Below are 12,053 nucleotides of genomic sequence, written 5' to 3'. Positions count from 1 at the left end.
TTTGCTTAAGTGTGAATCTGGTGGTGTCTTTTATTCAATTCAAAGAAGAAGAAGTTTCTTTCCATAAACAAGTTATAATCTTCTGGTTCTTGGAGTTTATTTCGCAGGTGAAGTTTTCTTTTTAATTCGTTTTCTGGGTTTCTTGTTTCTGTGATGATCTTTCTGTTGACTATGAAGAAGAAGAAACTAGGCTTTTATGTTGTTGTGTTGAATCCACAGTATTCTTTTTATTCAAATTAGTTGGTAATTCATGTTGAAAGTGATGGTTCTGTTTGTATTGAGGAAGTACTTATTGAGAATGTTCTGTAGATAAATTGCTTGAATGAATGTTCAAACCAGTAAAACCCTAGAAATAGAGAAGATTAGAGAGAATGAATGTAGTAATGGTAGGATTTTCTGTGCGTACTTCACTACAGGGTGATAAGGGGCAAAGGGTTTTGAGATTGTGATAGCTTTGGATTTGTTCTGTAATTCATTGAATGGTTACTCAAGGAGAAACCCTCACCAAAAGCCTTTTGGTGTAGTTCGTATCAGATGTTCATATTACATATAATTTGTAACTTATGGTTCTTTGCTCGCACGCATATGCACTCCTCGTATTTAGTAGGAAACTTGTGAGAAACTATAGTGAATAACAATGGGTGTGTTTATCTGATACAATGTGTGAGTGAAAGGTTGATATCAGTTTCTCGTCCCTGTAGTTTGCATTTTGCAGTATGTGAAACTAACTGCCGGTGGATTGGACTTTTGGTCTGTTTAGGTAAATGTTACTAGACATCTATAGATCATTCTCGTGGACTGTGGTTGAGTACGCTTGTTCTGATTGCAACATGCCTGCTATGACAAAGGTCAGTATACTAATTTGACGCACTGGGTTCTTATGTGAATTTCTTAGCTCTTTATTTATTCTTAAATCTTAATTTGAAACAGAGTTTTGAGCACCACAATTTTGGGCACATATTTGACAAGCTTACCGAAGAAATTGGAAGTCCAGTCGAATTTGAACTGCCAGACTGGGTAAAGGATCAGAATCCTAATACCTACACCTTCATAAGACGCAGTATCCATATAGTAGTTGAATAAATTAATATGCTCTGAATGAACTTCTTGGTGGAAATTATTTTGTGAAGGACAAAGACAATATCAGTATTAAGAGATTAAACTACATATGCTAATCCATACGTCTTTTTGCTTGTTTTATTTGTTTAAGAAAAGGTCTTTTTTATCTTCCTTTTCACGGGTTTTACCTTTTCTTCAAATAGCATACTGTATTTTGTGTTGGGATTAGCAGATAGTAGTGATGTCTTTCTATCTTTTGAAATTTTTTATAATTTAAATGATACAAAGTTTTTGTGATTGCCATTATTTGTTTGTTCTTCATTCTATCGGCATTGGATTGTAAATTTTGGCGTGTGACAGGCTGAAACTGTCAATGTGAGTATGTGAATGTTGAATCTGTCATAAATCAGAGGAAACTCTGTCAAATCGGTTTCTGGTGAGTTGACTCACCATAAACGGGTTAACCCGTGAACCCGCAGGTTTAACCCGTTACGGATGCGGGTTAAAGAAATGACCACCCGTGAAAAATATCAACCCGCGGGTTTTGACCCGTGTTAACCCGAATCCGTGTAACCCGTAACAAGCCAGCCCTGTCCCGCCCGTTTGCCAGCTCTAATTTGACTGCGTACCGATTTCCAAGCTACTGTACCCTGGAAAGAACAAAAATCCAATAGATTTTACAAATGCATTACTAACCAAAACAATTGAAAAATGAGTTTATTACTATCATAAGAAGAAAAGGTGGATTGATGATTTTGGTCCATTCCTTGAGACCTTGCTTGCATCCACAGATTTACTCCACTGATTCATAGAAATCAAAGGTACAGAAACCCTGGAGCGAGTGAGAAAAATAAAAGAGAAAGGTTTAAGAAGTAAATGAGCTAAAATTCGGGATGCACATAGGCTTCCTGCCGTCCATACCACGCCACTTCGATCCTATCCGCCAATTTTTACTTTGACCCAAGCTGATTTTGACTAAATCCTTGTATTTCACGACATTTATCATTTCCGAACGGGTATAACCGTTCCTAAATTCTTCTTTAGAGTTTTGTTTTTTTGTTTTGTTTTAATTTGAAGTAATTGAAGCGCTTATACCTTTATTTTGTTTCCACCTTTTTATTGATTATTATTTGCACCCTGCACATTGACTTATGTATAGCAATTACTCCCTTCGGTGTTGCAATCGGTTTGCCAATAACTAAACATTACATTAATAAAAGAAAATATTAAGCATTTGCTCAAGCTGAAAACAACTTCAAGAATTCCTGTGTTTATATTGTTTAATGGTTATCCATTAAGGTTGCTAAATAAAATTAGATACACAAATGGGAAATAATCTATACATATAATCATCTATCCTTGACCTGAGACCTCCCAAATTTAGCCATAATACAGTGTCACCGAGGGTATAATTCTGTCGTAGACATCTCATTAACGCTCACATTGCCAACACCTTGAGAGGGGATATTGGGTTCCGTTCGGTTGTCATTACTCAATGAAAATGCAGATGGTGTTAAAGGTGCTGCAACAGTAACAGAGTAGTTATTCAGAATGTGAACAATCCGTGCCATTGCTGGTCTTTCAGCTACATCTTCTTGAACACATAATAATGCAATTTCTATGCATCTCATCACTTCGCTTGTTGAATGATGCCCTCTCAATGTAGGATCTAGCAATTCAAGATATTTTCCTTCATTCCAAAGCTTCCATGCCTATAAATTACAGTTTTTATGGTAAATGTGTAGTGAAGACAATTCATGCCTATAAACCAAAGAAACTTAGCTTACACTCACATAGGTTAATATACTCTCGGCATCTTCGTCTCTTCCAAATGAGTTACTCCTCTTGCCGCATAGTATCTCTAGAATTAAGACACCGAAACTAAAGACATCTGATTTTACCGAGAATTTACCTAGCATTGCATACTCAGGAGCCATATATCCACTGCGTGTGATCACAATCCGGTATCAAAACATGTTCTTATATATGCATGTATAGTGACATGGTTTTTGAAGAGGTACAAGACTTACAAAGTTCCACAAACGCGTTTTGTGCTTGCTTGACTTTGGTTCACCATAAAAATCTTAGCCATCCCAAAATCTGCAATTTTTGGGACCATATCTGGTCCTAGTAATACGTTGCTAGCTTTGAGATCTCGATGAATGATGTTAAGTCGAGAATCCTCGTGAAGATACAGAAGACCTTTGGCAATACCTCCTATAATCATGTGTCGCTTTCCCCAATCTAAATGTGCGCATTTAAATGGATCTACACATTCAGTTTTTCATATTTATGGTCAGTAGTACTGCGAGTTTATTGCTCAGGAATAAAAATAAATAAAGAAAAGAAAATGGAAGTAGCCAAACCGAATAAGAATTGATCGAGGCTTCCATTTTTCATGAACTCATAAACGAGTAGCTTTTCATCTCCGTGTAAACAATAACCTAATAGTCTAACAAGATTTTTGTGCTGCAGTTTGATTAGCAACGCAACTTCATTCTTAAATTCCTTTTCACCTTGACCTGAATTTTCAGACAACCTCTTCACAGCTATTTCTTGTCCATCCGTCAGTGTACCCTGATCACAGCGTAGCCAGGACAATATAAAGTGCCATTGCAGTATTAATTGCATTGTATTGTTATGGATATATACCTTGTATACGATACCAAATCCGCCTCGCCCAAGCTTATTCGCATCTGAGAAGTTGTTTGTCGCAGCACTTATTGTACTGAATTTGAACTGCAAAGATTCAGCACTTTGAATTTCGCCAATATCTTCAAAACAATACAACAAAAAAATTAGATTTAAGTGAAATGATCGCTAGTAAAGATTCAAATTCCGAATGGTTAATCCTGAAACTTTGTAATTTGAAAAGATACAAAAAGTATAACAAAGCTTACTGCTAATTTTCTTTCTTCTTATTATGCAGAAACACAAAATAGTTATGATAGATACTACTGTGATAACGGTTGGAACAACTATAATAAGGAGCACTGTAAGTGACATCTTTGGCTTTTGCTTTGCTGCAACAAGAACAAATATTCCATAGTTATAAATAATCATCATATGTCTAAACAAAACCATCTAAAGTTTGGTATACTTACCTTTTGAAATGCTGGGTTGTGGTGGGTTTGCCACAGGAGCTGAAAATATATCAATAATCTCAACAAATTAGTAGAGTTTTTCTTTAATTGATCGACCTTATTAATTAATCGAGATCTAACAGTATCTATATTATACTTACTTCGTGTAATGCTCGGTTGTGGTGGGTTTTCCACAGGAGCTGAAAATATATCAATAGACTCAACAAATTAGTAGATTTTTTCTTTAATTGATCGACCTTATTAATTAATCGAGATCTAATAGTATCTATGTTATACTTACTTCGAGTAATGCTCGGTTGTGGTGGGTTTGCAGGAGCTGGAGAAGTCGCATATTTGGTATAAAAAGGAAATAGCTTGTATCTAAAATAGCAGCTCCAAGTAATCACTTTGCCACCTATTCTCCCGCTAAAACGTTTTTGAATATCATTGATTCCCCCACGGAGACATCGATTACAATTATCAACTGATAAGTCCGAAGAGCACTGGGCTAGGCCATAGATTTTCTGTGAGGGTGTAACATTTATGGTTCCATTAGCATACAGATTCTTATTATGCGAAGCATGGGAAGAAGAAGAAGAAGAAAAAGAAAAATCAGAAGACGAAGATATAATAGTAGTAGAAGAAGAGGGAGAAGAAGAAAAAGAAGAAGAGGTAGTAGTAGTAGAAGAAGAAGATGATGATGATGATGAATTAATATTTGCTAGAAGATCATTCACCAATAAATCCAGTTTGGGGTTAAACTCATCAGGATTTGGAACCAACTCTTCACTTGGGAGAGTAAACAATGGTTTATCTTGCAATATTGAGAAGAATAATTTGTCAGAAAATTGCAAAACAACAAGGTCTTTGTATGAAATAGCTGCTTGTTTAGAGGTTGGGCAGAGCAAGGCGATTTCATTAGCTGCTGAAACAACACTTTCTTCACATTCTTGATGTCTAATATAACCTCTACACTGATACGACCCGTACATGGTGTTTGATCTCCGAACGATTGTGTTGTTGTAATATCCATTACGGATGGTTCCTTTGTTGAACGAATCCTTTAGAGATGACAGAAGAAGCTTAACGATTGACTCATATGTACTATTAGCGATATAATTACCACCGGAACACGAGTGGTAAACATTTTCCGTATCAGTTTGTGCATTGGCTTTCAATGCATAGCATATCAGAATTGCAGAAAGAATTTTGATAAACATGTTAAAAAATCTACTATTACCCATATCTGCTATTTCTTTCCTGTTTTTTTTTATAGTCTTCATCATACATCATTTGCAATTTATTTCTTCTGTTAAGGATCATGTTCTTGACTTGGTATGGAGACTTTGCAGCAGTACTGTCAATATCAAGGAAATTAGTGAGTGAAGAATGAATTTTGAGCTGAGACTCTACCCCTTTGACGGGTTAGATAGAGTCATGCATATAAGTTATGTTACTAGTCCAGCGTACTCGTTTAAGAGGCTCAAACATTAGGATGATTTTGTCTAAGATGGCAAATTCTTCATTGCCCCTTTTGGTACGTACTGATTTTGGGTCACCTTCTCGTTCCACTTGCAACAAGTGAGTAGAATTTTGTGAGGCAAAAATGAAGAGATTTTTTCTTTTTCTTTTGAAGAATCAAAAATGAAAAGATAACGTTACATATTTTGTTTTTATTATTATTATTATTATTTGAATGAAAAAGAGCAAGACTTGGATTTTGTTTTACTTTTTGCATAGGAAAGGCAGCTACGTTGCTAATCGACTTGCTAAGTTTGCCACAAGTAATTTGTTTTGTAAAGTTTGGAGGGATCAACTCCCTGCCTCTGCTAGTCGTATTGAGATTAAAAATTCCCTTAGAACTCTTACAGGTTGTTTGGTTTTTTCTGACCTAACCCGATTCGTTTGAGAATTCAGAATATTACTATTGAATTGTAAAGTTATAAAACTTTTGAATCAAGATATATGCACAATGAATCAAGATACGTGCAATCCAATATAAGAACTTGTGGGAAGCATAGAGCCAATTGGACGCATTCCGGGTGGGCAAGAAAAAGGTGTGTGACCAAGGTAGTTAATCTCGGATTCCGGTTTATTTCGGTCCCGAGCGAGACACTGGTACAACGTTGTCTCGGGGAGATTCCGTTTTCAAATTTCGGTGTAATTTCGGTTCCAATTTTTATAATAAGAAGTGTTTGTTGCCAGGTTCAATTTCATGGGGATGGAGAGTTAATTCCAATCCTAGTTTGAGTCAGACTAGAAGATTGAGGGAGTATTGACCCACTTAAAAGAAACATAGTATTAATAAATCTGGTTGTTCACCTTCCTCATCATCAACACCAAATGATAATTTTAGGTCAAGAAATTCAAAAACAACAACAAGCAATAATACTAGTGAGTGAATTAATCTGTTTAATTTTTGTACTTGAGATTAATCCATTCAATTTAAAAATATATATATATATATTCCGGCCATAATTCCGACCGAAAAACGCGTTTCCGGCCGAAATTTTCGCAAAGATTTCGTCTGGCCGAAATTAACAAAATCTTGTTTTCTTGGACCGAAATCCGAAATTTCGCCGAAATTTCGGCCGAGATGGCCGAAATCGACTACATAGTGTGTGACTTGACCAAACTCATCCAAATTCTTTTGGCAAGCATAGTTATGATTCACCCCTAACCACATCACTTGTTGCATCACCATCCTACCTTGCAAATTGAGTCTTCTAATCTTATTTCTTGCATTGTAGATAGTTTGCATATTCGACTTGTTATTCTTGTCGTCCTCCTTCAATTACTAAGAATCCTAGACGGTGGCATACGTGCTCGTGTCATTTTATCCACTTCTAGAATCTCGTTGGGTTTGAGTCGCGCTACTTTTGCATGTCCATGAAGGTCATGTGGACGTTGGTGGTTATGACGACAATCCATTTCTCTATTCATAACCCGAGATTCATCATCTTTGTCCAAAGACTTATTCTTGTTCTTGAGGTTGAAAACGATTTTGAAAGGGCACTTTGTTTTCTTCGTCTTTGTCCTATACTTTCTCCCAATCTTCCCAACATATACAGAACCCTTTTTAACCTTGCTATCGCCAGTTCCACTTCGCTCACAAATCAATTCAAACCGATTCCCTCGGCTCTGTCGTCCTTTAACTAGTACACAATTTATCTTCATCGCGTGTTCCTCAGACCAAGCCAGTGCTTCGGTTTTAGTTTTCCATCTCTACATTCATTCAAACACAAATAATTAGTAAGAAAAACTTCGGAATATTCCTACAACATTAAGGTAAACACCAAGTTCTTACATACCAAATCATTTTGGAAGTGATCCTTAGTATCTTCGTGAATTACTTCTACTGGATCAGGTTGATTTTCCATGGGTACAGGTCCGCCAAGCACGATCTACAAAGAATATCACAAGGTTAAATACTAGAAAAGAAATATAATAGCAATGTTCGGCTCATTCGATAATCATATTATGTGCCGAACCATGAACATTTACAGGTTTCGGCTTATACGATATTCTCAATATGTGCCGAACCACGAACAATATTTTAACCCAAAAATTAACAAATTCATGTTCGGCACATACGATTTTGAATATATAAGCCGAACCAGTAATTATTTTTATTCCGGGCTATTCAGGATGTTGTTCGGCTTACTATGAAACTTTCATATAAGCCGAACTAGTGTCTAGCAAAAGGGTTGGAATTGAAAATTATAGGTTAGGCGCATGCTGTAAACAGATTCAGTGAGCCGAACCGTTCATCATTTGGTTGATTCGGCACATACGATAATCATATTATGCGTCGAACATTGAACTTTTAGAGGTTTCGTCTTATACGATATTCTCAATATATGCCGAACCAATAATAATATTTTAACCCAAAAATTAAAAAATTCATGTTGAATATAAGCTGAACCAATAATTATTTTTATTCCGGGCTATTCAGGATGTTGTTCGTCTTACTATGAAACTTTCATATAAGCCGAACTAGTGTATAGCAAAAGGGTTGGAATTGAAAATTATAGGTTCGGCGCATGCTGTAAACAGATTCAGTGAGCCGAACCGTTCATCATTTGGTTGATTCAGCACATACGATAATCATATTATGTGCCGAACCTTGAACATTTAGAGGTTTCGTCTTATACGATATTCTCAATATATGTCGAACCAATAATAATATTTTAACCCAAAAATTAAAAAATTCATGTTGAATATAAGCCGAACCAATAATTATTTTTATTCCGGGCTATTCAGGATGTTGTTCGGCTTACTATAAAACTTTCATATAAGCCGAACTAATGTCTAGCAAAAGGGTTGGAATTGAAAATTATAGGTTCGGCGCATGCTGTAAACAGATTCAGTGAGCCGAACCATTCATCATTTGGTTGATTCGGCTCATAGATGTGAGCCGAACCTCAACCTGGTTCGCCGAACCATGAAGCAAAAATCCAAACTTTTGATAATTTCTAGTTATAAAAGTGAGATTAATCATAGTATAGAAGTGTACTAGCAGCATTGGGTTCCTCATCAATGTCTTCATATATGGATTTGGCTCATAAAAATCACCAACTTGAGTTTGTTCTTGAGTTTGAGTTTGTGTAAAATCATTCTCATAATCTAAGAAATCAGCCATTTGGGAGTCATTGTTGTAGTTGATATGTATTTTCCTAGGTTTTTTGTATGAAGAATGACCCTCCTCATCCTCCATTGAATCAAGAAATTTTTTTTCTCACTTTCTCCTTCTCCTTCTCAATAAAAAAAATTTTCCCCCAAAATTTATCATCTACACAAACAAACCTTATAATTCTGAAAATTATCTTAATCACTAAACAAAATTTTTAATCACTGATCCAGATTATTAACACTAGTACATAAAGGATGTTGCTCACTTGTTTACCATATACTATCGTTCCTTGAAACCAAGGATGTTGCTCGTACTAACGTATTATCTCACAGATGGAATCACATTTGGACCTCTGTCCCTAACCTTGAATTTGAGTGGGATGGATGGTTGAAACCCAAAAATTTTACAGATAAATTCGAGGATTTTGTGGATGGGACATTGCATCGTTGTTGTTTGTTAGATAATAATATACACAAGTTCCATCTCACATCATCTGAGTATTTGGATGAATCTCTCTTTAATTCATGGATCTCGGGTGTAGTAAGGCACAATGTCAAAGATTTCAGTTTATTCTTATGCTCAAATGGTCTTTTTTGTATTCTTCAATCCATTTTTACTTGTGCTTCACTCACATCATTTCGTCTAACAGTTTATCCAATCCTTGATTTTCCTGAGCATATCTCATTTCCCAGACTCAAACACCTGCGACTTGAACATACTGAGCTTACCAATCAGTGCTGGAGTGAGAAAATTTTTTCGAATTCCCCTGTCCTTGAAGAATTGAATCTGGAAAACTGCGGATTCCGTGACCCGAGTTTCTGTATATCAATTCCTACACTTAAACTTTTGAGAATTGATGGTGGTCATGATATACACAAGTGTTCTCTAAAAATTCAAGCGCCAAATCTCGTAAGTCTCTACTACACGGGTTATGTTGCAAAAGAATACGTCTTGTCTAGTTTTCTTACACTAGAGGAAGCAGTTGTTCACTTGTCTGCTTCAAGACAAAGGGAGGAAGAGACAGGTCAAGTTGAAGCAGTACGACAATTTTTTAGAGCCCTTACACATGTTAAATGTCCAACTGTTAAGAATCCTTCCTTACAGGTATTCGTGCTTGCTACTATTTTTACATTTCTGTCAGTTTCTGGTAACTCGTACGTAGGTCCACGTGTGAGGTCCCAGTGACCGGCCTTACACGTGAGGGGGGTGTGAAAGGACAATAGTCCCACATCGCTAGAATCCGCTTAATTAACTTAAAATATAATATGGAAGGGCCGCTCCACTCATTGCCAATTGATTTTGAGTTGGATGCTTGCGGACTTTAACAATTTCCCCTATAATTTAATCTGACATCTTGAAACTGATTTGTTGCTTGAGTCGCTCATAATTGAAAAGGTAATTAGTTTACAGAACTTTGAATTTAGCATACCTTTCTGGTTTTATCATTCCGTAAATAACAGATATAAGTCTTTGGCTTTCTTGTTTAAGAACTTATAATGTCTATTTTAGGTATTCTTCTGTTTATCTTTATATTTATTTATATTTTCAGAGGGAGCCTTCTGTCTATTTTAGGTATTTACGCCCTCTAAAAGCGGCAGAACTAGAACTTATGGTGCAGATACAAAGTTTTCCAAGAGCCTCAGAAAGTTGCACGTTTCAAATCCCTCTTGGAAGTCTGTAAGGTAGTTGAATTCCTTGTCATGCTGCTGCAGAAATTGTAGAAAGGCCAAGGCATTGAGCTGGCATACTTTCCAGAATTTGTTTCCTAAGGTACATGTTCATCATCCATTTTGAGATGCAGAATAATGTAGTGAGAACGTTAGAAATTGCAAACGAAGGTCATATATGCTATTTAATTAAATGCTGATAGGTCCATTGCTGCGCTTACAGACATAGTCGGATACTATAATATTTACGACAAGTTAAGAAATGACGGTATATTTTTACAATAGTAGCGGCAATTAACAGCTCAACTTGTGGGGAAAAAATGCTCTAGATTTTACAGTTGCTCCAATCTTTCTTAGTCCAATAAGGTTATGGCATCGCTTACAGTTGTCACTTGCAAAGCAATGTCTCTCTTGTAGGATTACCGGTTGTTGGATTGACCCTAACGAACGCCAAATGAAAGCACATTATTGACCAAAAGTAAAATATTTTAACTTAACAGCACCTAGGAAGAATCTTACCCATCAGCAGTTTTGCAGAGGAGTTCCCTCTGGTCTTCTCTCAACTGCACGTCCGTGAAATCTGAAAAAAACAATAAGAAATATTGGATATACACACTAAGCCAGAGAAATCTCAGTAATCCCTGACGGTGATGCAAATAGAACTGCACAAGCAGCAGTAGTGTACGCACAGGTTCCAGGATTGTTCATAAGTTTGAAAAGAACTAGCAAAACGTAATTACCAGCCCCAGTAATAAGAGTCCCCTTAAAGGATGTGTTGCCAGTTACAGATGCACCCTCCAGATTTGCATTAGTCAAATTTGCCTGCACATTTAGATAACGACTAGGGATTCATAATGGACTAGCTAGTGAATATAACGAGGAACAAGAGCCTATAACCAAATAGAGAGCCAGTGTCAGCACCTTTGTAACATTTGCAAGGGAAAGGTCTGCCCCTCTAAGGTCAGCATCCGATTAATCAGCTCCTGGAATACATTCACAAATACATATGCATCATTTTTTACAAATAACTGCAAATGGCATGGACACTTGAAATTGAGTAAAAAATGTATATGCTTGTTTAAGAAGCATAAATCGAAGTCATAGAAAGCAAAGGAAAAAAACCTGTCAAGTCCGCATCAAAGAAGCTGGCACCTAGTAACTTTGCACCTTTGAAATTGGCTTGTCTTAATATTGACTGGATTCACAGAACATAACGGAAATTCAAGGATCAATATGGCATCCAACTCCAAAACAGTTTCACGAACATGCCTTCGATTCGTTATACTCTACATTAGTTTACTCACTCGATCCCCGTGTGTTAGTACTAATTTCAATGTTATCCAGCAAAAAACTTAAAAACATAAATGAAATTACCGTTTTAAAATCTTGTTTGATCAATGACTTCCCGCTAAAATCTTTCCCGGTTAAATCCTGACCCCTAGTTACCTCAATACCATACGGTCCTCCTCCCCTGAAGGCAAGAGCCGGATGAACGCAGAAGAAGAGAGAAGTAGACAGTAAAGCTGCAAGGCTTGCCTTAGCAAGAGAATCAGTTACAATGTCTACATGAGCTTCTATTCTTCTGTGTAGTGATTGTAATTGTGCTGGTGG

The 12,053-nt window shown here is 36.5% G+C and overlaps 2 protein-coding genes, 1 long non-coding RNA gene and 1 pseudogene across 3 annotated transcripts; 2 read left to right on the top strand and 2 right to left on the bottom strand.

The window, feature by feature from the left end:
- On the top strand, positions 1–1,221 carry LOC113344668. Its single transcript, XR_003357893.1, has 3 exons — positions 1–107; positions 761–848; positions 931–1,221. It is a non-coding gene; the product is annotated as an uncharacterized LOC113344668 (long non-coding RNA).
- Positions 1,222–2,456: 1,235 nt separating this feature from the next.
- Positions 2,457–5,386, bottom strand: LOC113344600 (putative receptor-like protein kinase At4g00960). The gene is made up of 10 exons (XM_026588541.1): positions 4,880–5,386; positions 4,444–4,666; positions 4,304–4,342; positions 4,164–4,202; positions 3,960–4,082; positions 3,712–3,833; positions 3,426–3,636; positions 3,090–3,327; positions 2,853–3,003; positions 2,457–2,771 (listed from the first exon to the last, which is right to left on the bottom strand). Exons 1-10 carry the CDS (start codon positions 5,384–5,386, stop codon positions 2,457–2,459), a joined length of 1,968 nt encoding a protein of 655 aa, XP_026444326.1.
- A 3,913-nt stretch (positions 5,387–9,299) lies between these two features.
- LOC113344599 (putative F-box protein At3g58910) lies at positions 9,300–10,456 on the top strand. The gene is made up of 3 exons (XM_026588540.1): positions 9,300–9,315; positions 9,425–9,879; positions 10,325–10,456. Exons 1-3 carry the CDS (start codon positions 9,300–9,302, stop codon positions 10,454–10,456), a joined length of 603 nt encoding a protein of 200 aa, XP_026444325.1.
- A 145-nt stretch (positions 10,457–10,601) lies between these two features.
- Positions 10,602–12,053, bottom strand: LOC113344598 (annotated as a pseudogene).

This window comes from Papaver somniferum, unplaced genomic scaffold (assembly GCF_003573695.1).
Source record: "Papaver somniferum cultivar HN1 unplaced genomic scaffold, ASM357369v1 unplaced-scaffold_79, whole genome shotgun sequence".
NCBI lineage: Eukaryota > Viridiplantae > Streptophyta > Magnoliopsida > Ranunculales > Papaveraceae > Papaver > Papaver somniferum.
This window is presented reverse-complemented; position numbering and strand designations above follow the sequence as displayed.

Excerpts from the sequence above, each read along its gene's own strand:
- LOC113344600 (XM_026588541.1), bottom strand. The coding sequence starts at position 5,386 with ATGGGTAATAGTAGATTTTTTAACATGTTTATCAAAATTCTTTCTGCA. Across the intron at positions 4,083-4,163 it reads ACAACCCAGCATTTCAAAAG|CAAAGCAAAAGCCAAAGATG; the intron begins GTAAGTATACCA and ends TTCTTGTTGCAG. Across the intron at positions 3,004-3,089 it reads AAACGCGTTTGTGGAACTTT|TGGATATATGGCTCCTGAGT; the intron begins GTAAGTCTTGTA and ends GATCACACGCAG.
- LOC113344599 (XM_026588540.1), top strand. Across the intron at positions 9,880-10,324 it reads TTAAGAATCCTTCCTTACAG|AGGGAGCCTTCTGTCTATTT; the intron begins GTATTCGTGCTT and ends TTATATTTTCAG.